Raw genomic sequence first — 27,462 nt, forward strand, 5'->3', positions numbered from 1 at the left:
CAGAAAGCTATCATAATCTGAACTGCAGTGTCAGACCTACCATGTCAGTGAAAAACACCATGTCAGAGTTTGATGTCAAAGGACAGATAATTCTGTGGTATACATGGCTATAAACAAGAATTCAGACTTCACTGATTTTCTCTAATTTCAGTGGAGACAGAGTTTGTTAAAGTCTTTCCCTCTACTTAAGTGAGTCTTAGCAAAAGTGGAAAAGTAAGACCCTTTACCTCACAGTCCTTGATCTTGGCAGCCCACCAATGAAGATTGGGTCCTTATCAGAGCGGTTCAGGTCTGAAGCAACCCCAGGAGATTCTCCTTGCTTGATTTCTTTATAATTAAGGTTATATGCATCCATGACTGCCAAAATTCCTGCAAATAAAAGAGAGTACAGATCTGGAGAAGGACATGAATACACATTCTTCCATTTTGGCAATCTTGTCCATAATAAAGGAGAATGTGTTCCTTGACTTGGACACATACAGACATCTTCTTATTTTTAAAATAAGTAATTTATTGTACTTCCAGCTAGTCTCTTAATCTCATTCATTCTTCCCTGCCAAAACCAAATCTGGGGAAGTCTGGAGGAAAAAAATATATATATGAGAATATCTTATAGCTATTAACATAGACTATTTGTAATGTATTACTGCCCAAACCTAGGCTCCAAAATACTGTTGTACTAGGTAATATTAAAATGCAGAACAGAAAATGTGATCCTGATATACAGACTTGGACAAAGATCTTTCACTCTTCAGAGGATATGTTTTTGTCTGACAGTTTCTGCACTACCTGCTCTTTATAAGATGCGCTAAACCAAGTGCAAGATTTACACTGTTGTCCTTCTAAAAGCAAACATAGGTGTGGCTGCTAAAGACACTGCACTGAAAGTAATCAAATTTGGTTGGAGTGATGCTCCCTGCAGCTGTCTCAGATATTTGCATTTGTAAATGTGCAGACAACTGTTTTTTTCAGTCTGTAGCCTACCTTGCTTCTTGTTCCGACTGAATGAGATTTTATACCACGTTCCATTGTTGTAACAATTTTCCGTTGTAAGAGCAAGAGGTCCTGAACCTAGATCAACAGTCAGTCTCACTTTGCCATCAACAAGCTCAAGGGACAAGAAATCTCTCTATGAGGAAGGAAAAACAAACAAACAGCAGATTATATTTCTGGAAGTGAAATCTTCCAAGACATTGCATCCCTGGCAGGTTTGGGTTACTGTGTACAAAAGGTTAGGTAACTCTTGTACCTAGACTCTTTGTTAGACCCAAGACACCTATCTTTGCTATATTTAGGAAAATTAAGTTACAAGTACCTCACAAGGATGTATTTTTGTTTTGTTTTGCTGTTAGTCTTACTTAAATGCATAATGAGGTTAGATTACTTGGCAGAAGATATTTAAATAACCAAGTCACATTTTCCTTTTTTTGGACAAAGTTGAAAGTAATTTGATTTGACTGTTAGCATAATGATCAAACACTATGATGTTCTTTCTGCAAAAAGAAAAGACCTTCTTCACACAGTAAGAAAAAAGACTTTCTGAATTGCATTAAAAGCACCCCCTCTGAACTGTAAAACTTAAGTCAGATATCATTGTGCAATGTATTCAGGCAGTGAGTACATAAAGAAAATGAATAATGCAATGACTCTGAAACAATCCCTATATAAACAAAGCTATGCCCTCCTTGAGGAAAAAAACCCAAAACACACCAGCAAAGTACACAGTAAACTGCATGACATAACAATGAAGGTCTGGAGATGGGTCTGAGTTATATAGCTTTTGCAGGGAGTTTTATTTCATTTATTTCAATTTACTGAATTCACATGTTATGGATTTAATTCAATATGTCTGTTCAATATTACACTGTCCTTCTGTAAGAGCAGTTTGAAAACATTTTACATTCTGAAAAGGTTCCTTCAATTGGACAAAAGTAATTTGTTGTCCCTACTGTTTCTTTTTCTTTCCTCTAGTTAAATATTCAGTTATTTTAGTCTAAAATTGAAACAAATTGTGGAGAATTCTTTTCTTTGTTTAATTTTGGCCTTAGTACAGGTATATTGGCTCTAATGAGTTATCTTTAGGATTCTTCTCTTTACTCCTTTGGCTTTTGATGTCAGTTACAGGTGATAATCTATACAAAGGTAGTAATCTGTTCTGATATATGTAAGCTGAAATGTAAAAAAGAAAGCAAGAAACTAACAAATAATCTAAACAAAATTTTTGACAGTTTAGGAATCTGATCCATTTTCTTACAGTGCCATTTGAAGCAAGATACAGAAGAAGACCATTAGGTGAAAAGGTACTGAAAAACATTATTATCTGAGTCACTGTTGAGCGGAGTGCCTTCTCCACAACTGAGTATCCGCTGCCATCAAAATGGAATGATGTGTCCTCATCCTGTGGGCTAGGGAGTAGAAAACCAATTTAAAAATTTTAAGTGAAGATTTGTGTTTTTCACAGTCATTTTTAAATAAAATATAAGAAAAGTTAGACCATAGAATCATAGAATGGTTTGGGTTGGAAGGGCACCTTAAAGATCATCTTGTTCCAACCCCACTGCCATAGGCAGGGACACCTTTCACTAGACCAGGTTGCTCAGAGCCCCATCCAACACTTCCAGGGATGGGACATCCACAGCTTCTCGGAGCATCCTCTTCCAGTGTCTCACCACACTCACAGTAAAGGGTTTCTTCCTGATATCTAATCTAAACCTACTCTCTTTCAGTTTGAATCCATTCCCCCTTGTCCTCTCTCTATCTGCCCTTGTAAATAGTCTCCCTCCACCTTTCTTGTTGGCTCTCTTTAGGTACTGAGTCAGTGTAGCTCACAAGCAATATGCTTAGAAAATGTGGGAAGATACTTGAGTCTTTATGTTATGAATATCTAAGGATTCCAGCCAAAGGTCACTTCCATTATAGAATTTCACAACACATGATTTAGCCATGGGGAAGGAGATACACAAGATAAGTGTTCTTCCCTTATGTATGAGAAAAAATACCCCAACGAACTCAATGATTTCCTATGGGAAAAAGTAATTTTTACGGCATACACCCTCTTAATTAAAACAGGTCATCTATTTATCAAAACACTTTGCATAATTGCAGTTACAATAAATATTTATTAGCCCCTTTCCATGCAATACAAGACTTCTAAAAAATATCTCATACAATCAAGCAGCACTCTCTGCTGTTTCCACATGAAATATACTGCAAAAGGGAAAATGACAAGTATGTTTCTTTTCAATAATTTAAGCATAAAAATAGTACAATCCACAAAGGGTTCCCAGCTCAGTGGCTATAGTTTTGCTATGGATTTTTTTTTCTATAAGACTGTTTTATGGTGTTTCTTATCCTAGGAAAGAATAATTTTTTTCTTACTGGAAACTACTGGAAGACAAGGATTCCACGATATTTTGGTTCACTGGTAGTCCCTAATTCCAATGCACACAATAGATGACAAGAATAAACTCACCTCGAAAATGATTAAAAAATGATAAAATGCCGTACAATGCAATTATTTGACACCAGTGGCACATTCAGATTAGTGTGTCCAGAACCGTAACTTAATGATCAGTGAAACACTGTGGTTTGTCTGAGCTCATTATTTTTAGTAGCACAAAGATATATTAAAAACATCATTTATTCTAAATCTGTTTAAAAAAAGAGAGAGACACAAAATACCTTCCAAAACAGCCATTGCACTTGCCCTCTCTTTCTATATAGTTCCAAAGACCAATAGACTTGCCATTCAGGGATGTGTCTGCCACGCACCCTTTAAAATGGGTCACCTTAACAGCAGGTGATTTCTGTAAGACAAGAAATACTTCATGAATACAATTAATGTTAGGTACTCTAAAAATTATGCAGCAAGTTTTGCTTGGCTGTTTTCCTTGAACTCTAACTTCATTAGATATAAATCATAACATGAGAACAAAATGTTTTAGCAAAACTACAATTATCATTCAAATCATAATAGATTAGTACATAAAAAGGTAAAATAGCTATCTCCTTGACCTACTTACGCACTTCATGGCATGAATAACAATGGCAAGCTAAAAGAAGCCATGGAAAAAGCAAACAAAAACCAAATTCACTGTGTAATGTCTATACATCCTGCATGCACACACAGCCTGCTTTACTTAACATCTTATGCAAAAATTTCAAGGGAAAATTAATTCAGGATACTAGAAAACCCTTATAGCATCTTTGCTTTATGGTCAGAGTACCTGGCATTTCTTGATGAAGTAACCAAATCATACAATTATTTCTAACACAAAAGTATCTCTCAAACATGTTAAAAAGCATTCACAGAATCTCAGAATTTAACCTTGATTTGCCCTCCAAGTCCTCCAATAAACATTAGGGTTGATTTGTTAACATCCAGTATGCTGGCTGTCCCTGGAGAGGTTGCAGACTTAGGTGAAGGCTTCTGATTGGAGTTCATTTCCTCTATGCTGAGTGTACCTGTTTTGCCAAACCTGTCAAATACAAATATTAATAAATAGTTTTACAAATCAACATGCTTAATGCACACATACCATTCTCTTTCTAAGGATTAGAAAAATCTCGTCACTGAAAAACTCAGAAGATGGTTTGTGTACAATACTTATGGCCATTCTCATTTTAATTACCTGGTGGCATGTATTCTGTGCCATTTGTTATTGTTGATTTGAATATCAGGATATTCCACTCTTGTTGGCCCAGAGCCCAAATCCCAAAGAAGAGCTACCTTACCACGTCGCATCTCCACTGCAAGGAAGTCTGCCTAAAAAACAGGAAGACTTATTCTAATACAGGGCACCAGGTGTGTAATTTTAACATGTAACATGGATTAAGTCTTTCCAGATTCCTGTCCCTACATCCAATACTACAGGAGTTGACTTTTAGCAAAATCAGGCCTAGCAAATTTTCCCTCACTTTTACTTTTGATGAAGCAAAAATCCCTTCAATTATATACAAGTAGGTGAATGTTTCCTTTATAGATATATATAGAAACATGATGTACATACATGTAGATGTATAGAAACATAGACTTCTGAGCATATGTTAAATGACTTACCAGTCTGCGCAAAAGTACTTTATTTCACATGATAGCACACAGCATGGAGCTAATAGCGGTGCATTTTATCGGGATTACAGAGGGAGTGAAGAGGAGGACAATGTGACAGTGAGTCAAATGCTCCTTTTCAAGTTGGTGGATGCACCATGCTCAAGAGAGCCAAATTCAAGTACTTACACTGTGTTACCAAGCAAGTCACCTGATACACTCCAGCACACTATATGAAAGAATCCCACAAAGTGTTATACTCATGAGGTTAATGCACAACACAGGAAAAGAAAGGGAGAGTTTCATGACACAGCCAAGACACAATGCTAAGGAATCAGGTGCTTTTATTCTCTACCTTGAGAATCTCTGGAATCATCTAAGGCACAAAAATATTTCCACCCCAGTGAACATATTTGTCTGAAAGGGGCTTTAATTGGTTACTTAGTTTGAAATCAAGTAAGAAAAAATGTATCTACAGTCATTTGAAACATTTGACTACCAGACCTTCAGAAAATGTACAGTAGAAGCTTACCTTTCCATTGCTACCCAAGTAGAATAGCAGGTTATCTGGTTCAGCAGTTTTCACATTAAATGTTAAGGTGTTGTAATTTGTAGATGAAATTTGGGGTTGATAAGCATGAATGCAATCTCTGTCTGCTGATACTGCAACTTTAATCTAGGGGGAAAAGAAGGAAATGGAATCTAAAGAAGTCTCAGTGTACACGGTACTTATTTCTGGAGTATGTACTTAGCCTTTGACCAATAAATTAAAAGCCTTTTGCTGATATACTCTCATGCAATCTAAATATTCCTACCTAGATTAGATTTTAGCAGTCTTCCAGGTACCACTTGACAAAGAGATTCACAATAGAAAAGAATGAAATGTCTTAATACACTCCCTCAGTTAGGAGGTTTGAAATCAGTAAATAGTTCAAATACCTCAGAAAATAACAATAAATCTCGGGTCAAAAGCCCATATATCAGTAAAAGCCACTGTAATAGTATCAGAAAATAAAGAGACAGAAATTTGAAATGTTTTACAATAAAGGAAACCATTTCTAGTCTGCAGTAATTCTGGTTATTTCAAAGTTATGACACAGTTTACATGATTATTCAAAATAGACATTTGTGAACATGTTACAAGTTCAACTTTCTAAAGATTAATCAACGAAATTAATATTCCTGTTGTCATACCACTAACTCCTTTGAGTAATGTCTGGTAAGACATTGATTCAAGCTAAATGCAGCCTTCTCCAAGGAGCTAAGTAGTGTAATGACAGAAAACTCATTTTAACAACAGAAAAGCTTTAACTCCATCAACTTCATTGAATATGTCTGTAGCAACTAAGTGCATATAGCACACGTGTGTATGCTTGTGGACACAGACATATAAAGTTTCTTTCCTGTAGTAAAAATTTACAAAAAAACCAGAACAAACTCCCAAAATTGGAAAAAGGGATTTTGTTAATACTTCTTTCCACCCTTCCAGGAACATCTGTGGCTTATGACACTCCAGAAAATACTATCCCCTCTTTTCTGCAGTGGATTCATTAAGCTTCAGTAGACTGTGACAGAGAAGCAATAACCATATAATTAAGAAGATTTGCAGAAAGAACTGAGTGCTTTTTAAATGAAACCTCCCTAAACCTTACAATAACATGCCCACACTAAAGTCAAAGGCATACCACAAATTACTGAGCAAAAAGTCAGTTTATATTCCTCTCAGGCTAATGAGATCCATAGTACACGTTTGCTGACTTTAAGAGAAAAGTAGGGATTTAAAAACAAGTATACTATCTGTCTTAAGTATTCTAGATGCACAGCTGCTTCTTGCAAAGAATATATGGACATGACAGGCCACAGATGGCAGATTTATGGATAGAATCAATACTTTTGATAAAAAAATTTGTAACGATATTATAGAGGGGCACCCCACTTCAATCTCTAAAATAAACTCAAAAATTAACATCTTGTACTAAAAAGAATAGCTGAACCAATCCCCCACTTGTTTCTTTCTCTTCAGAATCTTTCATGACTGCTTTCTGACATACTGTATTTCATTATTTTTATAGGAAACAGAAGGTAATAGTAGATAAATTACCACCTGGCTGTTCTGACAAACTCACAAAACCAAAAAAAAACATGATGCTGAAACCTTAAAATGTGCCAAGAGCCATTCCAGTATGATTATAGCATCAGTTAGTGCTCTTCAGACTCTAGTGAGACTCCAGAAGAACCAGGGACCTTGACAGTAATTTTTAGGCTCTTTATCTCAAAGACTCTCACTGCTAAAAGTGAATGTGAAGTCAGTTAAGTTTGGGATGATGGAACTTACAGATGCTGCCTGCTTGCGGGCCTGGCTGATGAGCTCTTTAATTTCCGACAGGTTTCTGTTCAGGTTCTCCTCTAGCAATTTCAAAGGTTTGAGTCTATCCAATAAAAGTCTGGCTTGTGCTTCAACTTCCTTAACTTGCTTTTCAGCTGTGATTGCTGCAAAACGTAAATGAAATGTTGAGGCAAGGTGAAAGCAAAAGGTTTTGTTCATTGCTGAAATACTTAGCCAAAGTGGTCTGTTTCTGATCATTTTGGTTTCAGCATTTTTAAACATTGTTAAGGAATACATACTCAGGGGTCTCATCCTATGTGAAACCTCTAAAGATATTTTAAAAAAGGTTAAGACATTTTTATTGAACTAGGAAGAAACCTTCAATCTATCAGACTCATATTTAACACCTATTAAAAGTGAATGTTAGTACTGCTTCTGCAAGAAGTGACATTTCTATAGAGCAATGAGGCAGTAAACTTACCAGCTTTTGATGAATCAGTAATAAGTTCACTTGTTTTCCTCAAAGTGTCATTAACTTGGAACAATGTAGAAGATGTATTCCTTAGCTTTTGACTGAAATCCCCAAAGTGACTTAAACCCACCACAGCACTGGTGTTTGCAGACACAGCCAGCTCTTTCACTTCAAGCATGTATTTCCTTGTATCTGAAAAAGGGTTCCCAGGATTAAAAAAAAAAATCATAACTTTCATACACACTTGTGACTAACAAATGCCTGGCTTCCTAACTGCAGTTACAAACATAGTCAAAACACTAGAAATGCTGTCAGTTGCATTCTTTTCATAATAAGAACTGTATTTTAATTTGTTGGAAGAACCCAATTCTATCTCAATAGGAAGATTATATGAATACATCAGGCTAATAGTGTTTCAATTTCCTTAATGAGTGTTGGCACTCAGAGGCATCAGTCCGAGTCTTACATTTTGAATCCTACACAATCCTACAGCCTTTGCTTTGGGCTATAGTCACTTAGGTAGTGAGTGCAGCACTCCCAGTCTCAGCATGTGCCTTACACCCTCTGTGCCCAAAACAGTGGCAAGATGCTACAGCTGGCTCAAAAGGTCTGAGTTAGGCCTGCAAGGATCCTCCTTCAGCACCAGCGCCCTTGTACAGACGATATTGCCACCATGAATCTCTGCCCAGGCAGAAAAGAGTAACTTCAAGAAATGTAACAACAAAACTGTAATCAAATAATGTTAAGCTGTGAGTTAAGGAAGACACTCCTATGATTTTAATACTGCCTTAATTTTCAGTGAGTAACTTTATGTTAGATGGAAATCCTGCAATGAACATCCATTGTAACTTCATTACTACTAATAATAACTAATAGCATGAATTAGGAGTCTGAGTTGCAAAATGGGTATTTTAAGGCTCTGAATTTAGCATCCTAATTGACATACATCAGAACCAAACAATCCTGGCAGGAGGTCTTCATCAGTGTTTTTCTTCCTTTAAAACATTATTAAGGTTGGCAAAGTATTTTGGACCCTCTTATTCACAACTTCAAAGTAATTTTCTCTATTTCCAGGAACTCTGGGTCCTGCCTTTATTCAAAATAACGACTGAAAAAGGAGAGTTCTTATGTTTTGGAAAAGCCCAGAAAAGTACATTTTAATTGGATAAAGGAAGACAGCACTTACATGAAGAAAAATTTAGATTCAGACTGTAAGGTTCCCAGCACAGGATAAACGATTTTGAAACACGCCATCAAAGAAAGCAAAAATCTCACAGTTCCAGATATAAATTTCTCTGCATGTGGGATCAAATTTTCTAGAACTTCACTCTCTTCTCATACCAGTGTAATTATACTGCTATCAGGGCCTCTTGTGATTTACAGCAGTGTGAAATGGGAATCAGATTACTGACCTTATATGATAACCCAGTTATGCCTAATGGGTTTACAAAAAAAAAGTAAAATATTCCTTGTAAGAGAAAAGGCTAAACATAGTCTCCAAGAGAGTTTATTTCTAGGTCTCTGCAATAGTCAATGAACAGGATTTTATTATAAATGTACTAGACACTTCTGTAATAAGGAGAATGTAAATATAAATTTCACTTACTGTTGGGTAATACTCTTAGAGTAAACAGAGAATCATTAAGTTGCTTGACAATTTTACTAGTACTTTCCTGAATCTTTTCTACCTTTTCGTTCAACCCATTCAATCCAAATAAAAGTCCTGTTGAAAGAAATAACATATGCATAAACAAATACCCTACAACCCACACAAACCCTAAGTACAGGGATAACAAGCATTCATTTATTTAATCAATGGAACTCTTTTCTTTCCCCCCTCAACAGAAAGAGTATTTTACAAATAGGAGTGCAAAATGAATGCAGTATGAACAGATAAGCTCCTGTGACAACTGTTCTGTTTAAAGCTATCCTTTTTGGCCAGTTCCATGTGACTGGACTGGTGAAAACATAGTGAGGAAAATGCTATAAATTAAAATGATTCAATGATTTTGAACTCTTAATTATTTTCACTAGAGTTCCTCACATTTTATGGTATTTGACAGAAGCCAAAGAAGCGGGTTTTTTTCTATATATTTGTGATATATTTGCAGAATCCTCTCACTAGAAATAACAATGTGTAGAACAGAAAGAACAAAAAATATATGTATTTCTGTCCATATGAATGACATAAAATATATACATATTTGTAAAGCCATCAATATTAAAAGACAAGACCAATATATTGTTACAGTTAATTTCTATCTCATTTTGTCCAATATTGAACACAGGGCCTGCTTCGGCTCCTACACAAAGTCTGTGTTCAAAATGCTTTTTAACTTTGATGGTGTAGACTTCAATGCCTTGCTGGTATCTTTAGAGTAACAAAAAACACAAAAGTATTTTCAAATTTATGAAGACAAAGTTCAGCTTGGTTTTGTATTTCAGCTGTGTAGAAGACACAAGTGAAAATGACTATGATTTAAATATATTGTGCAATCATAATTGTGCAACCATGACTTATTAAATAGGAATGGATTGATTTTTTTTCAAGAATTATACTTTGTCTACTGCACAATTTCTAATGATTTTAATTAATAAAGTTTGAAAAAACAGCCATTTAAAGAAAGCATTTCTTGTAGGTAAAATGAGGTATACTGAATGCCAACGTTTTAAATATTTACTGAGGAAAAATTATATTCTTACCCAAAACCTGAAAATACTGCAACTCCACAGCACATGATAATATATACATAGTCATATTTACCCTAGCTTATGCTATTTTTTTCAAAAATGCACAACATTTAAAAAAAAAGACAAACCTCCATAAAACAGAAAACAGAAAAAGAAATAGAAGCAAAAATGTGAACTTTAATGAACTGACCATCGCTTTTTTTCTTCAGATTTTCAGCTTCGTTCTGAATTTTGGAGCTAAGCTGGAGAGTTTCTTTTCCAAGCAGACTGAAAGACTCCTCTGGCTGAAAAACACAGGCCACATATGAAAAGCAGAAATTGAGCTGAAAACATGTGAGTATCTGCAGATATCTACTTCAAGCCACTGAATGTTCTTGTTATTTATAAGATATTCTATTCATTCCTTATTAAGCATCAATTAAAAAAATACAAGTTGCAATCATTTGTCCAAGAATGTGACATTGAATCTCTTTGTGAGTTAATAAAAATTATGACTATGAAAGAAAACCTCTCAAACTGTAGTTTGAACACTGCTAGTGTTGTCTTTTGGAACACTAGTAATTCTAGTTTCAGGCATAAATAAAAATTTGCAGCTCTGAGCACTTTAAAGTGAGATACTTCAAAATCTCAGTCTTAAAAGTGTTCTCCTTTTTCCAACAAAAATTATCTGGGAAAATACCTTGAAAGATTCATGTTGTACATGCTCTAATAAGACAGAGTGCTATATAATAACATACTCAAAAAACAATGTCAAGTATTTTGATCATTACTATGTAAGTACATTGTCGCATATTTATTTCTGCAGGTATAATGTGCATGACGCCTGTAAAATACAGCCCATTCCTTCCTTGGGTTGATAATTAGGAAAATCAAAAATAAATATAAGGAGGGGAAATAGAATAATATGAAAGTAATAAGATAAGACTGGAAACTGGTCAGGTCTATTTAATCTACTGTTTCAATAACAATCTGATCAAGGCAGAGGGATGGTAGATGAGATACAAACATACATTTCTTTATGAAACATCATCAAGTAAGCAAGATAGTTGTGGTTGACAATACCTAGATAGAAATGAAAGAGGAACAGGTCAAATAAGGAGATGGCTGAATAATTCTAAAGGTGAAGGGGAGCACTAGAGGTCTGGAAACTTAAGTCCTGCAGGAACGCATGTCAGATGATTGATATAAACTCTCACTGAATTAAATGCAGTCAAACTAGCCATGCATTAGACTTTAAAAGGAAACAAACAAAAAAAGGTAACTGAGGAAGAGAGAGAAAAGCCAAGTAAACAGAACTTAAAAGAGATACCATTACTGCTTTGAAATAAGGGTTCAGGATGCAGTATATACTAGTTGGTAGAACAGGCTGCCATCAAGAAAGACGTGCATTTAGCAAGAAGACTCAAATTTCAGCAAGTGTAAAAACAATTAGAAAAAATATCCCAAAATAAGAAAGGGGAAGATGTACATTAAAAAACTAATAGTGATACTTACTAAATCCAAGGGGCCATTCATGACTCTAGATGCATCATCTGCCAAACTCTCTGTTCTTTCTATCACACTTTTAACACTGGAGTGGGTGTAGATAGCAGCAGTTGTGCTCAGAGTCACATTTCTTACTTTAGAGAGACCACTAAATAGAAAATTAACATGTAATGCTGTTTTCAATCAAGCATTGAGTTCCATGTCTTCAATTATAACATGCACAGCTTTCCAGAATACATGATGCATTCTGAAAAAAATGAGCATACCTTGCCTGATGTTGCATAAGGGGCTTTAAAATCATTATTTTGAACGGAAAAAATCAGTTGAGAGGTTTTTCAACTATGTTTTTTTCCTATTTTATTACTTGTTCTGTTTTGTTCCATTTCATCTGGTTTTTTCCTGTTGTGTTCCTTTTTGTTTATGTTCAGTTTTTCAATTTATAAACACACTTAGAACAAAGAAATCACATCTCTTAAACAGAACATAAATAGGTCCATCTCGAGTTTAAAAACTAAGTAGACAAATACAGAATTGAGGAGGAAATTATAAGCATCTGAAAGCTACGCTGTATTAAATTTTGCTCTATCGAATTTATCTGGCTCTGGTGAAGTCAAGAGTTTTCAGTGTTACTCAGAGCAAGATTTTTTACTCTTTACTCTAAAAATACACAGCCACATAAAATGCAAGACTAATCGACCCTCTTCCGTATAATTTAATAAAGGTACACTATATTAAAAATAAAAAGCACTTGAAATGAAATGGAGAATAAAAAATGATCATAGAATCAATTGGATTGGAAGAAATCTTTTAAGGTGATCTAGTACAACTTCTCTGCCATGGGCAGGGAATTTATTTAGTGGATTAAGCTACTAGCTTTTTATATTAAATCTGACACTAATGTAAATCTCATTATTTCATAGTTCTTGTGTTTATCACCTCTCTAGTGCATCTGCAAGTTTTTGGGACTGGGTGGCATGGTCCTCAGCTCTGTATACCAGGTCAAGCACCCCTCTCACAGACATCTGCATCACTAGCTCATCCACATGATGTCGCAGCTTGCTGCTCCATAGGACTAACCCCTCCTGGTGGACTTCCAGGTTCTGCAAAACAAAATGTTTTCTCTTTCTTTTTTTCCACTAGTAAAATATACCCGAGAATATCAAAGAGAACATTAAAATTTAAGGACTTACAGATGTTGAGTTCTTTATGTCTTGGGCAAGAGCAGCAGCAGCATTCACTAGGTCTTTCCCTTCTTTAATGAGTATTGTCAAGACGTCTTCACCTTCCTTTATATTTAGCTTTTTGTCCTATAGCATATATGAAGTGGCTTATAGTAGTCCGTAAAATCAGCTAGTGCAGATTGAGTTCACATAACACATATTTTGGTTTTGAAACAGGGGCCTGATTTCCTTTGAGTTTTTAAGGTATCACACAAATTAAAATGTTTAAATATGTTAAAAAAAATGCAAACAAACAAAAAACTAGCGTTTATATACACTTTCATATTTGATATTTCTTATGCAACAACATTGACTGTCCAGTCTTACATTTAACTCTGCCAGGTTGCTTGAGATAAGAGGAAGCAGGCGATTGGTCTCATTGATGTTAGTGAGCGCCTCATTCACCAGGTCCTGAGCATCTTGGAGTCTGCTGTTGTGCTTTGCTAAGAGCTGGGTTGCATCCTTTTTTAGTTCAGCAAGCTCCTGCTGGGGTTTAAGATACTCTTTCTGAACCTGGATCAACAGGTTTTCTGCAGCTCTGACAAAGAGAGAAATAAGAAATTAAATGTAGAATGAGAAAATTAGGCATGGATTTCTTGAGAATATGAAGACATTTGAAACTAATCTAAATGCATCTTCTTACAAAAGTCTGCAATTGTTTCTATAATAGCATACATACACATGGCAGCTTAGTTACTCATCTTACCACACATCTAGATGACTGCCTGGGTGAGAGGACAGTAATACAGTTCATAAACTTCGTATGTGATGACTGCACGGGAAAGAGGTTAGTATAAATCAAATTTACTTGTCTTAATTTGGGACATCTGCCACATCAAAATCTCTGTGAAACTTCGCTCTGGGACTAGTCTATATCCTAATTGTAGGCATCTACATTTTGAATGTAGGACCAAAACATCAGTTACAATAATTGATAACCAGAAAGAAACAAGTAAACAGAACTGAAAGACATACCCAAAAGTCCAGAAAAGTTTAAATATCAAATGAAAACAAATAGTCTCATTAAAAATGAACAATCTCTGCACTTTAATCAGTAACAAAGATTATCTGGCAAATATTAAATGCCCCAAAATTTGTTAGTTGTTAATCGCTTCAACTGTTCCATTTGGAAATATTTGCTTCTCCATTTGAAAACTTTCCAGTACTGAAGGAACTGAACTGAAAATGATCCTGAAAGTCTAATCCTTTGTTTCTCTTCATTACAGCATATATGCTGAACACTGCAACTCTGGTAATGATACTTTTACATCAATGTTTGTCCCTTTTAATCTAACTGCAAATCACATAGATCTTTAACCAAAGAAAAATAAACCTAGTTTATTATGTTACACATAACAAAACACATTCCATCTTTCTTACTGAACAGCAGATGTGCAGTTGCATTTATTTCCTAATACTAATAATTCAGATTCTTAAAATCAGAAGCCATAGCCTTATAAAAGCTACAAAATTTTAAGTATTTTGCAAGTCAGTAATGCCTTCTGTTTCAGCACAGAGTAAAAAGGTTATATTCCTAATTGTCTGGGGACTTTGCCTTACATGGCAAATGTGTAGAGACCCCAGTTACAAATGTTGCCTAAAATAAATCAACACAAACTCAGTCCACTGAGAGTCATGGAGTAATTTCTGCTCCCCAAAATATGGAGCAGCAAGCTGTTTATTTAAATAATTTCTGAAGTTACAGCTGCATTGCGTGAAAAATTCTGCAAAGCAAGGAACATAATGTAACTTATTAACTCTTTGCTGTCAAAGGACTCTTATCAGAGAACATTCAGAAATTTCAACAGAGCCTATAAATGAAGAAGTTAATTTTCAAACACTTTGTATAACAGCTTAAAAAAACTGATGTTGAAAGTCTTAGTAACATTCTGTCACCATAAAACAGGACATTTTGAGATATTTTTGTAAGTGAAAAAAAGGCTATTTAAAGTTTCTAATGAATATAAGACTAAAGGTACATTTCTAGTCCATTTTCATGTCTATTTAGCTTCTATATAATCTATATTCAACACAAGAGTCTGTTGAACAAAATGAGACATGTAACCAACACAAACAGTCTGTCCTCCTTAATCCAAAGCACTTAATAAAGTCATATATTCAGAAATATTCCACTTTATTCTAAATCTTTGTCCCCCTGAAGCCAGTGTTAACATTCCTACAGTTTTTGGTGTGCTGTGGCATTACTTAGTATTTGTGAAGCTGAAACAAAAATTTTGCTGACTGTTGGAACAGTAAATTTTTTAGCTTGCCAAGCCTGGCAATAAACTATAATAATTAACAAAAAGCCATTTCAAAATAGCTTTTAACTGGGAACAAATCAAGACAACAGAGTATAATCTTAAACAGTGGCTCAGAGTGCTTAAAAAATGCACTGATTTCATCTGCAAATCCATGTGATGCATATTAAAGTGACAATAAATTGCCATGTCCTTCAGAAGGCCTGATGTGTCCTGCCTGGGCTTGCAGTTGACTGAGACAGTTTTCTGATGTCTCCCAGCCAAAATCAACAAGGAGATGTATATTAGGATCACATTTGAAACAAACTGAAAGCAGTGAATCTTTTCACTTATTGAAAGGGAATTTTGTATCACATGCAAATGAGCAGGCTTTACCTATATTAGTATCCCATAGGCTGACCAAATATCATCAGATCATGTAACTCCAAACTCAAAGATCATATAAGTCCACCTGGGGTAACTATCCATTGCACTGCCACTTATTATGGCAAAATGTTTCTCCAGATATCTCTTCTAAAAGCAGTGCTGCATAGTATCAACAGATGTGAAATAAAGTTTTCAGAAGAGCAGACTCACTTTAGGACTCTGGTAGCATTAGGGTGCTGTTTATAGAAATCCTTCTTGCGCAGTGCATCCAAAAGGGAAGAAATATCATCCTGTAGCCTCTGAGATGTAGCATTTGAGAGCGGGAGATCCAGGCCAAGTGTTTCATTTAGTGACATTGCAACTTCAGCAAGTACTAAGTAGGACAGTAAACAATTTAGTCATACGATTAAAACAAAGAACACATGTGAATCCCCTGTGCAAACTGCATATTTTTTTCATGTAAATTTTCTTTTAAAGTTACAAAGGAAATACATTTTCAAATCTTGTAAAGAAGTGGAAATGTGTTAAAAACAGGATACCTTTGACAGTTGTATGTACCGTGTCAATAAAGGCTGTCAGTTCTTGACTTTTATTCCTGGTTTTCTGAGTCATTGTGTTAAGTTGCCAAGCCTTTTTCAAAAATCTAGTTGTCTAGAATGAAATCAGAGAAAATCTTGGAGAGTTCTCCTAAAACACATGTTATTTCATGACACTTGTCTAACGTTTTTATGCTTTTTTTCCCCAATATTGAGAATACTTGGTGAGAGGAAACAATGCTTTTTGATAGGGTAGATCTAGCTGAATCATTAATCTGATGCTTCCATGCTTGCCAATGCCTTAATTGCATTTAAAGTTTCAGACTCTGAGATCAGCGAAGAATAGAGTTATCAACTATTTTCATAATCAATAAGCTAATAGTTACAAAAGCTATTTCCTTAAGTAAGCAAATATTTCATATTTCTTTATCTACAACTATTGTTTTTTAAGAAAAATCACTGTTCTGGGTACATCACTATTAACAAAAACAACACTGTTAGCAGAAGTACCTAGTTAGATTCTGTAAACATAGTCAGAAAATTATAGTAACGTATGGGCAGCAAATGAGATCTAATAGCTGAGTATTACTGTCAATTTTCTACCTACAATTATTCTTCTGCTAAAACTGAATTAAAAATACAAATGCTGTCTACTTTTCCTATGAATTTTCAACAGATTTATTTTCGCTCAGATAACTTTAAATACAATACTACAGATATCAAAGACTTTTTGTCAAATATTCAGCTATGGTATAATTTTGAACAAGCTTCATGTATTACAACCAGTGAGAAGAAAGTATCTCACTTTCTCCAGTTTTAGCACCTTACATGAACACAGTACAGAAAATCTATGAACTTTAATAGAAACCAGGTAAATCTCCTGTACAATATCATAAACCACTCTAGTTTGCAGAAGAATTTCACAGAACAATTAACTCCCTTCCTCAGGAAGACTACAGAATGGACTGAATTCTTTCATTGAACTCTATAGATTTAAAATAATTTCTAAACACCTGTCTGGCATTAATCTGCTATGCTATGATACCTCAAATGATCTCTCCATAAAGACTAAGAGTAAAGAAGCCAGCACCTACCTCTTCATGCAGCTGATCAATTCCTCTTGATAAACTCAGGACACCTTCTTTAGCTATAGCTAATGAGTGAGTTGGATCTTCTCTAGGAACTACAGACCTCTGAGAAAAAATAAGAAACAGCTCACTGTAATTTGACGACTTTGTTGTGTGTCCAGAGAAGTACTGGGAAAAAAATAGCTATGCACACTGTTTAGATTATTTGTATATTTAAAAGGACTGATTTGCAAAGCACATGACAGAAAATAATTACATATATACAGTTCATGCAACACAGTGTACCATTTCTTTAAATAAACTAGAATCCATCCATGTCATATTTTCAGCTGAAATTAAAAATGAAGGAAGCAACATTTCTGCTTTCCTGATTCTTAATTTCACCAGTGTGAGCTGCCCAGATAGAGTACTTTGAGAAGTTCCAAGGCCCAACAAATGTTTCCACCCATTCCCATAGATGTTACTGTTCTGGCACCTTGTCTTGTCAGAACAGCTGCATGTAAGGTGTATCTGTGACCATGACCCTGGAGATCAGCAGCCCTGTGCATCTCTTTGTCAGTGAGAGAACAGGCTGCGTTTGCTTTCAAGGTCACCTCAAAACTGCTCTATATGGCAATAAATAGGCCATTGTACCCAAGTCTATAGTATTTGATACAGCCAAGGCCTGCAACAGAATACCCCTTCTCTAAAGATGCAGAGACACTTAAGTCATCTCTTACTGAGAGAGCAAGTCTAGGAACAGTTACTGTTATATTACAGATGTTTCAGAGCCAATCATCGTAAATATCATAATAAGTATCAATTTGTCCAACTTTTTAAAGAAGTGATAAAAGAATATTCAACAGCCTTGAGTCCAATGGAAATTTCCAAGTCTTTTTCTCAGAGTGAAGGAAGAACAAGTGAAAGAGAAGGCTGAAGCTCTTGAGCCTTCTGGAATAAAACACGGCAAGTTTCTTTAAAAGCCTAGTTCCAAAAACCAGAATGGGACAGCAACCAAGTTTAGGTATATCAGGAAGACTAAAACAGGAGGCTTTAACTAGAAAAACAGAACTACTGAAGCCCTCCAGTGGACTGGAGATGCAGAAACAATGAGGAATGGGCAATCTGATTTGATAACTTTCTCATTACTGAAAGATTCACATCTAAGTGATAGGAAAGAGAAAACTCAAATTCCAGAGCTACCAGCATGAGGCAGACACAATATAGTGCAGGGGACTGCTCTTCAGGGAAGATATCTAATTGACAAAAATAAACTTGGGGATTTTCTGGCTTCTAGCCACAGTTATTTTGGTACAAGGTAAAAGGCAAGATAATATTTAACTATCCACAAAAAGGGGAATACCTGCTTCCAAACAGAGAAAAATTACATGACTACAAACGTATCCTCAAGATTAAGTCGTTTAAAAAGCACTGTGGCTTCATATAAACAAAATTACATCCTAGCCCCAAGGTTTTATATCACTTTTAGCACCCCACTTCCAAGAAAAGTGACAGCTGGTTTTGATTCGATTTTAATATAAAAAATGTATGTACTAAAGGAGAAACTTAAACTGCCTTTATTTTTACATAAGATTTCACTGTGAAAGGGAAAAATAAAAATTACATATTGAATAATGTTTCCAAGTTCAAGAAGATGATGCTTCTAAACAAACACAAAACAATTATAGAAAGCAAATCAGTTGTATCCCTGAAGTTTTACAATAACTCAGTACCTTTATGTCTTAGGACATAAAGGAAGGGAAGCATAACAAGCTTTAAAACTAGAAGGTTAGCAACTAAATCTAAAGGATAAGAGTAACTCTGCTGAAGCATAAACATGTAATCTAATCAAGTTTGACTTCAAATACTGTAATTTTTAACATTTTGAAGTACACCAATTGGAATTCATTCTGCTGTCCATCTTTAATAGAAAAAATTTTAATTCAAAAATCTTAATTTGCTTAATTTGGCAGCACAAAAAGGCTCACATTGTTTTGATTTTGGTGTGATATTGTGAAATACAAAGAAGATAGCTTTATTTTTGACTCAGAGCTTGTCTGTTTGACTATTGCTGAGAAGACTCATATCAATAAATGTTCCTATTTTAGTGGTCATGAAGCAGGGAGGATCCTGTTTATCTCTAACTTTGTGCAGAGATCACGTGAACTTAATCCTCAGCAACAAAAATGACCTTCTAGAATCACAAAATGTGGTATTTCATCCTTTAAGGGGGAGAGCAGCTGATGGAACATTTGCACCAAGCAGCCTGGAAGTGCCCAACACTGAACTATTCAGCCTGACTTTAATGTCCTGAGATGAGGATATAGTAAAGCATTTTGACTGCCACACAACTAAAAAAGGAAGCAAACTGCTGCACCCTAAGCACCCTGGCTAGGGGAGGACTCAGGGGCTCTAGGGAAGCAGCCACTAGATCTGTGCCTTGGCAGCTCTTTAACAAAGGGTCCAAAAAAGGAGAAAACCTAGCCTGATGTTTATACGCCACTACTGAAAATTAATGCCTGTGCTGGGCCAGATTTCACAATGCACATAATCCAGGTGAAGGACATTCAGGAATCATATTGCTGATTGAAAAATATATTAACCCATTTATTTAAATGTTAGCCCAACAAATGGAAATGAACTAATACAGTCAGTAAATATAATGGTCTTAATTAGGTATCACTTACACATACATGTATTCAAGATAAAAACTTTAGGAGGACTTCTGTTAAATTATCAGCACACATGAGTGGCAGCAAGTTTTGTTTGAAAGGTGTGACTAGGTATTACTACTTATTTACATGTTTATTTTACCTTCAGGTATTTTGTTGCATTCTCCAACTCTGACAATATCCCATAGGGCACGCGAGCAATACCAGTGAGGTTCACTGAAAGTATGATCTTGTTGAGATTATCCAAACTGTTGAGTAAAACTCCTGTGCAGTTGTCATCACAAGCTAAATAAACAATTTTAAAGAAGGAAGCAAAATTAGTATTAAAATAAAGCCAACAAATACTGAAATTTTAATTTAGACAGTATATGTCTTCATCATTTCAGTTAAGGGAGATAAAGTATAATAATTCTGAGTATACATATTTGTAGGCTTGTCCTCCCATTCCTGCCCCAGAGTGAACTTATTCCAAACCATATTCTCCTTAGTTTTTAGCACACATTAATGCCTTATTGGTCCTGCTACCTATTGAGCTGCTTGCTATTTTGTCAGCTTATTGAGGCTATTTATCTATTTTGCAATAAATCCAGGTTGAAGTCACTGACACTCACTCAAACAGGTTAGAAAGACAGGAAATTTAAGCCTATAGTGCTGTAATTCCATTTATTCTCTGTATTTTATTTTTCTTAAAGCAAAATCCGAGTTCTAAATCCCAATGCATTGTAAAAGCAGATAAGTGCACTACATGTGTCTTTCTGCTATTTATCCTCTTATAATGAATTTTATTGGTGAAATATGACTAATTATCGATGAAGAACGCCTATAAACCTGGCATAATCCAAAAGTAGTATTACAGCAACCTCATATCCAAAGGGTCAATGACATAGCAATTCAACATTTTCCAATAAACAAAGGTATTCTACAGTCATCAAAAAATGTTAAAATGATCTTTCCTAAACTTGTCTGCAACACTGAATAAGCCATTTTAAAGACTAACTGCTTGTCTGATGTTCTGATCTCTACTTCAGTTTTCTCTGTGTTCGCAGAATGGTTGAGGACCTCCAGAGAATACCTTGTCCAAACCCCTTTGTTTTACAGAAATATTAAGCTGTTAAGATTTCTTTGCTTCATAGAAAGAAATGACAATAGAAAGGGCATGACATCACAAAAACATTTCAGGAATGTGCATACAAATATCACTGGAATAGACCAAAGCCCTCTGGGAAAGTAAGCAACTTAAAAACCACCTACAAACACACTCATCTTCCACAAGAATATGCCTTGGTTCACACTCCTCACAGAGCTGTCCTGTCACTCCTGCCTTACAGAGGCACTGGCCAGTTGCACGGTCACAGTTATCATGAACAGACCCACTGGGATTGCACTGGCATGGATGGCAGCTGCCACCAGGGAGCTGAGGGTCACCATAATAGCCAAGGGAGCACCTGCACAGAGAGGAATGGGACACTGAACATCAGGGAATAGTCATCATTAAACCAGATGTTACACTTATCTTAAGAATCACTAGCAGGTTTTTTTATTAGTAGCTCAACAGTAACTAACAAATCACTCCAAATCCATGAGCACTCATTTATACACCCATTTCTGAACACTGAATAATGCATTCTGAGAACAAATATGGCTCATATTAATCAAATTGTCCTTGAGAGCTGGGAATAAATGGGGACATCTTGTGTAACTCACCTTTCACAGTATTGTCCTTCATATCCTGGCATACAGGCATCACAGTGGTAATCCTGAACACCTTTCAGGACACAAGTGGGACTAAAACTGGAGGGAAAGATAAACAAATACCTCCTAGCACATAAATAAAGGACCATACAAAGACAAATTATACCCTCAGCCACAGGTTAAATACTGTAAACAGGAGCATCTTCTGCTGAATCTGATGCAGTGCTCTAGAATTTGTACTTTATTTATATTAAGTTTTCTTTTCCAATATGACTCCATTACTGAATAACATGCTAAAGAATCTTATGGCCTTCCTTTTATAACGTAAGACAATGAAAAAATGGATGCTGCACAATATGGCTATAGTTTGTATCTAACTGAGGCTTGCATGAGGACATCAGAGTTCCTCAACTCTCATTCTGACTCAACTATACAAAAGCAAACAATGAATATGCTTTTCACACTTCTGAAGAAAAAAGACCCTACACAGTATTTTGATTTTCAAAATGCGAACTTAACTCTTCTACTACCAAATAAACAGATGTACAAATTTCAGACAAAAGACTACTTTTTCTTCCCCTAGGAATGATCTCATGAAAAGTTCCTGCATTGACAGGAGATGGCCCGAGTCTTTGTAAATACAAAAGCATTGTTCTTTGAATGAAGAAAGAGACCCACATTTGAAACTAAACAATGTCAGAGCAACTTACTCCATTATCTATAAAACAGTCTACGTGGCTGATCTACTCTTAGAGGAAAAAATTGACTCATTTATCTGTTAATCTTTTTATTTTAAAACCTCACAGAGTTACCACTAGCAGTGCACAACTCACAATGCAAGCTCCATTTACTGCATAAAATAGGTAGCTTTCAAATGTTTAAAAATTAAGGACAAGTAATAATTAACTCCTATTGTCATAGTGTGGGAGGAGTAGGAGGAGTAGGATGTTGAACACACAACACAAGAAATAGTGAATGGTAAAATGTACATTGGATTTTTTAAGTTCTGGTTACCTAACTGGGTTGGCTCTGGGACAGGCACAAAGTGAGCAGTCATTGACAGATCCAGTCACTTTCCCGTAGTAGCCTGGGGCACAAGCACTGCAGTAATCACCAACTGTGTTATCTCTGCAGTTCTGATACACAAAATGGAATTCAGACAGTTTAAAACAACAACAAACAACAGGAGTAACTTCCCCCCAATCAGTACATATATACAGTTTCCAAAAATCATCTCTAGATGTCACTACTCATTGTTGAGCATTCTCTGAGTGGAGGAACCTTTTATGCAAAAATAAAGAGAATGTCAGAATATTTTCTTTTATGTGAATGCCCCTTCAGGTATGCTGACCTAATTTGTGTTCTAAATTTCCATTAATGTTTCTATATTTCTGCTTCCATTAATCCAATTCAAGTGAGGACATCACAGTACAAAACAAAAAAATCCTAAAAGACACCCACAAAAAAATGAAAAAGCCCCAAACCAAACCAACCTACCTCCAGTAAACAAACAAGCAAACAAACAACAACAAAAGAACCTGATGGAAAAAATAAACAGAATACATGGATGAAAAATACATGTTTCAGTGTTTCATCAAATGCACCTGAATGCTGTAAACCAAAGACTATTCACAGTTAGGATTCGCTACATTTAATTTGTCAAGAGCATTGATCAATAATCACTGCTATTAAAACATTTAATTTTTATTATAAACACAATTTAACTGACTTAGTCCACCAAGTGAATAAAGAGGTTAGTTAACAACAATAAACAGTAGCAATGCAGCTGTCCTGTTGTATGGAGGCAAAAGTCAGAGGTGAAAACCAACACTTTTGCCCACTCACTCAACTGGAGTCTAAGTAGTAATCTCAACACACACAGGTGATTTGCCACCCCTGAAACAAGAACCTGAGAGGAAGGATGATGAGTATCCCCTAGTGTGAAAGACCTATGCATTTTGGCCTCGTCAGAGTGAGAGTCTTTGTTCTGACTCATGAGATACATCCTTTTAGACAAGCCTGAAAGCAAAAGAATTGTTTACAGAACTCTCAAGGACTAAGGAAGGTCACTTGAAAAAAATTGACTTCAAGAATAAATTCAGCAGAAGTTGACTTTGAAGTAATGAAATCACTGGGAGAAAAAAAAGTATGAAAAAATATTGAGCAATACCAGGAAACAGACTTAACAGGCCTTATTTGGTTAGCTGAGAATTTTCTGTCCACAGGGCAGTCAGATTACAAGAGAGGCAATGTGTTAGTCATATGTGGTCCCTCTTTGCAACCCTTGGGGTAAAATAAGAAAGTGAGCAAATTAATTTGGCAGAGGCATATCCTCATAATTCTTCAATCTCTAGATGTTAAAAAAATCTCATTTACAGATGTTCAGAGAATTCTCTTCCTGAGAGACAAAGAATTTGCCTTTGACAGTCTGAGGTATGGTATGGCTTACTGCCCCTTTACTTCTTTTTTGTGTGACTAAGCAGGCCTTGCCCAGACCAAAAAGTCTCATAAACTGAACTGATACACATTTAATTTTCAAAGTAAAAGTAAAGTAACATAATTAAGTATTTTGAGTATGTTAGTGCCCCAAAACCTTGCTAATTTTACTGAATGCACCATAAAGGAAACTCTGTTCAGATTTTCCGTTTTTCAGAGTTGAGGGGGAAATCAAACTTTATCCAAATAGTAAAGCCTTACACTTCTCTCAGAAATTCCATCCATAGTTACTGCCACTGTATGCTCAGGTGAAATCAATAGAAAAATCCATAAAATGTACATACCAAGCACTTCCCAGTTTCAGGATCACAGGTTTCACTGTGGTTGTTGCACTGACATGGCACACAAGGTGCTGTCAGAGTGTGAGGCTCTTTCACACTGAGTTCTGTATGCTTTCCCCTGTAGTATCCTGAAGCACAGCTCTAGTTGCAAGGGAAGTAAAACAAAATGTAAAAAAATTATCACAGCTATCAGCAGTTACAAAACCCACTTAAGTATTTTTTTTATTATCTCATTAAACACACAAAAAGGATTCAAGCATTCTGTACCTGACAAGACAATCCAGTATAACCAGCAGGACATCTACATTGCTCTACAAGACGAGCTCTAGCTCTGCCTAGATGCATTTCTTCAAACTTGACTGCAATTTCCATTGAGATATTTGAAATTCTACAAGATACATGCAGAAAAGAGCATGAACACCTAAAGAATCTCTTAACACCAAAACATTTTCATGCTTCAAGGTCAGGGCTACCATACAAAATCTCCATAATCCCCTTTTGCCTGTGAAAATAACTCAACTGAAGATTCTTTTCTTATTTATGGAGTTTCAGGAACTACAACCACATCAGATATTATTCAAAGTAATATAGGTTGATTCCTATTGATCTGCAGAACTGCCAAACCTATCACGTTAAGAGTATGTATTTTTTCCTCAGAAATATTAGACAACTACATTTGTTTTGTCTCACACATTTTCGGACAGACCTAACAGAGAGATATTTGAAGTCATATGAATCAAAAATAACACAAAATCAGGAGGTGGAATCAGATTTCTACACAGCTGTGAAGATGTACAGATACAGGATTTTCACTGGATGCATTTTTGCTTGTCTTGCTAGTTTCCAGACTGACAGATGCAGTGACCATTCCCATCCCCTCCCTCTCATTAGTACCTTAGTTCTGTTCAAAGGGGTAATAAAATGCTGCTGTTCTGAGGTGGGAACGTCTTGCTTCCACTGCCCAGAATGCATTATACTACAGAGATACCTAGATTAATACAAACTCAAGAACTCAGGGGACTATAAGTTTCAGCTGGGAAAAACTACAAAAAAAGCCCAACCAAACAAAAAATTTCAATATACACAAGATGTGAAAGAAATAATTTAGAAAATATAAAATACATAACTACATCACCCATCCTGCAGAACACTGCATCAGCCTGTGCTTCTTTATGTGCTTTGCTATCAAACTAAGCAGCAGAGACATTTAGTGTTTCACAGAAAGAATTAAAGAGGAATTCTGCTGCATTAAGGGTCATAAATGTTTTCTTATCAGAGGAAGAGCAAAAGTCACAAATAGGAAATAGCAAATTTCTCTAATTTGAGTTAAATCTTTACTGTATGGCTCAGTTGGGAGTATTTGTAGGTTAAATTACAGTAAATACAATACTATATATAAATGAAATTAGAGATTGTTTTACCTGCTTTGCTGTAAACCTTGGCCATAAGCTGCCTTGATAAGGATGTATTCAACATTGCTTAGCACAGACATGAAGTCAGAACGCAAGACAGGCTCATCAGACACAGAATTAAAATACTTCCAAAAATCCTATGGAAATACATCATGTATTACTAAACTTTACTGCAAGGTAATGCTCTGGTCCTTCTTACATGTTCTTTCAGAAATGCAGTCACAATGACTATGTCTAAACTACAAGTCCCAGAAAATCCGTAACTCCATGTTTGCTCCATGTCAGAACAAAACATGGGTTTGCATAATTTCTCCTTCCTTCCCTGTGCTCAACTTCCATGACTACTTTCTGCAGTGATGCAATTCAGGCCTGCATGGCACAGCTTCTTCCAGATAGATCTGGAGAACCCAGACAGCCAAAAGACCAGGATTTCATAGCACTTATTTCATAGTCATTTAGGAAAAGCTTCTGTAACTGTGTCTTGTAAACTGTCAAAAAGAGAAACCAGGTCTCTCCTCAGCCTCAGTCAGCAGAGAGTCACAGAGATAAAAGGAGGTCATTATTATCTCCTCTGAAAGTCTGGTGATCACGGCTGCAAATTACTATTCCTTCCAGGCTATGGTGGTGCCATATGGTTTACCTGGGCTGCAAGTGTAAGATACAGGCTAGAAAATTATCAGACTGCCTGAGAGTGGCAATACCTTGCTGCCTGTCACTTATCACCAAAATCTGAGTGGGTTTGAAAAGCTTGCCCCAGCAACATTTTCAGCACTGCTAAAGGAGGAAAAATTGTCAAAACGTTACTTGAAGCTTTAGCAAAATATTTCCAGCCATTTTTTGCCCTCCTAAAATAGATACCTTTTAATTCAAGCACTCTATTTACTCAGCCTATTTGATATCAGATATGCATTTTCAAAGTATTTAATTTAATATGTAGAGCTTTTGTGTAAAACTTCATAGAAGTTTAGCTTACCTCCTTCATTTCTACTTCCTTGTCAGTTCTTACTCCATTTGCTGGAGAAGGGATGTCTGCGTATATGACCAACTTGCTGGTGTGACCTCCCTTCATTAGAATCTGTGGCTCAAAATTTGAAGTTCCAAAGCCATCCAAAGCATAAAAAGCAACAGTATATCTCAGCTTCCCTCCATAGGCCGTGAGCTGTTTGGATAAAAAATTATTACTTTTAATCATTCTAAGGTTAGAACTACTAGCTGAAAATATCTTAATACTGGAAAACCACCAGTTCTTTGAAGAATTGGTAATAACACACAAAAATTGACATAAACTCAGCAGTTTTTGCACCAAGGTTAAATGCATTATTTCTAAAAGCCAATCACAGTTTCTTCTTCTAGACCCTTTGAAAGTGTGTTCTCAATTTTCACCTAATTTCTAAGCAATAGAGATTACATGATCTCCATACTAATCAAAGTTAAAAATTCT

The 27,462-nt window shown here is 35.7% G+C and overlaps 1 protein-coding gene across 1 annotated transcript in view; it reads right to left on the reverse strand.

The window, feature by feature from the left end:
* The window catches only part of LAMA1 (laminin subunit alpha 1), an 80,453-nt gene that overhangs the window by 13,174 nt on the left and 39,817 nt on the right, over nt 1-27,462 (reverse strand). The window contains exons 25-50 of the mRNA XM_071554265.1: nt 26,995-27,180; nt 26,031-26,158; nt 24,877-24,997; nt 24,613-24,750; nt 22,847-22,968; nt 21,845-21,931; nt 21,392-21,585; nt 20,283-20,425; nt 17,496-17,594; nt 16,405-16,516; nt 16,076-16,238; nt 13,569-13,779; nt 13,212-13,328; nt 12,958-13,121; nt 12,031-12,169; nt 10,727-10,820; nt 9,452-9,568; nt 7,855-8,037; nt 7,383-7,537; nt 5,580-5,723; nt 4,632-4,765; nt 4,328-4,478; nt 3,682-3,806; nt 2,255-2,405; nt 985-1,129; nt 228-369 (exon numbers count right to left, since the gene is read on the reverse strand). Of these exons, the coding sequence (XP_071410366.1) occupies nt 228-369; nt 985-1,129; nt 2,255-2,405; nt 3,682-3,806; nt 4,328-4,478; nt 4,632-4,765; nt 5,580-5,723; nt 7,383-7,537; nt 7,855-8,037; nt 9,452-9,568; nt 10,727-10,820; nt 12,031-12,169; nt 12,958-13,121; nt 13,212-13,328; nt 13,569-13,779; nt 16,076-16,238; nt 16,405-16,516; nt 17,496-17,594; nt 20,283-20,425; nt 21,392-21,585; nt 21,845-21,931; nt 22,847-22,968; nt 24,613-24,750; nt 24,877-24,997; nt 26,031-26,158; nt 26,995-27,180 (3,665 nt within the window). The remainder of the gene's footprint in view (nt 1-227; nt 370-984; nt 1,130-2,254; nt 2,406-3,681; nt 3,807-4,327; nt 4,479-4,631; nt 4,766-5,579; nt 5,724-7,382; nt 7,538-7,854; nt 8,038-9,451; nt 9,569-10,726; nt 10,821-12,030; nt 12,170-12,957; nt 13,122-13,211; nt 13,329-13,568; nt 13,780-16,075; nt 16,239-16,404; nt 16,517-17,495; nt 17,595-20,282; nt 20,426-21,391; nt 21,586-21,844; nt 21,932-22,846; nt 22,969-24,612; nt 24,751-24,876; nt 24,998-26,030; nt 26,159-26,994; nt 27,181-27,462) is intronic.

The sequence above is a fragment of the Pithys albifrons genome, chromosome 4 (assembly GCF_047495875.1).
Source record: "Pithys albifrons albifrons isolate INPA30051 chromosome 4, PitAlb_v1, whole genome shotgun sequence".
In the NCBI taxonomy this organism is placed as follows: domain Eukaryota; kingdom Metazoa; phylum Chordata; class Aves; order Passeriformes; family Thamnophilidae; genus Pithys; species Pithys albifrons.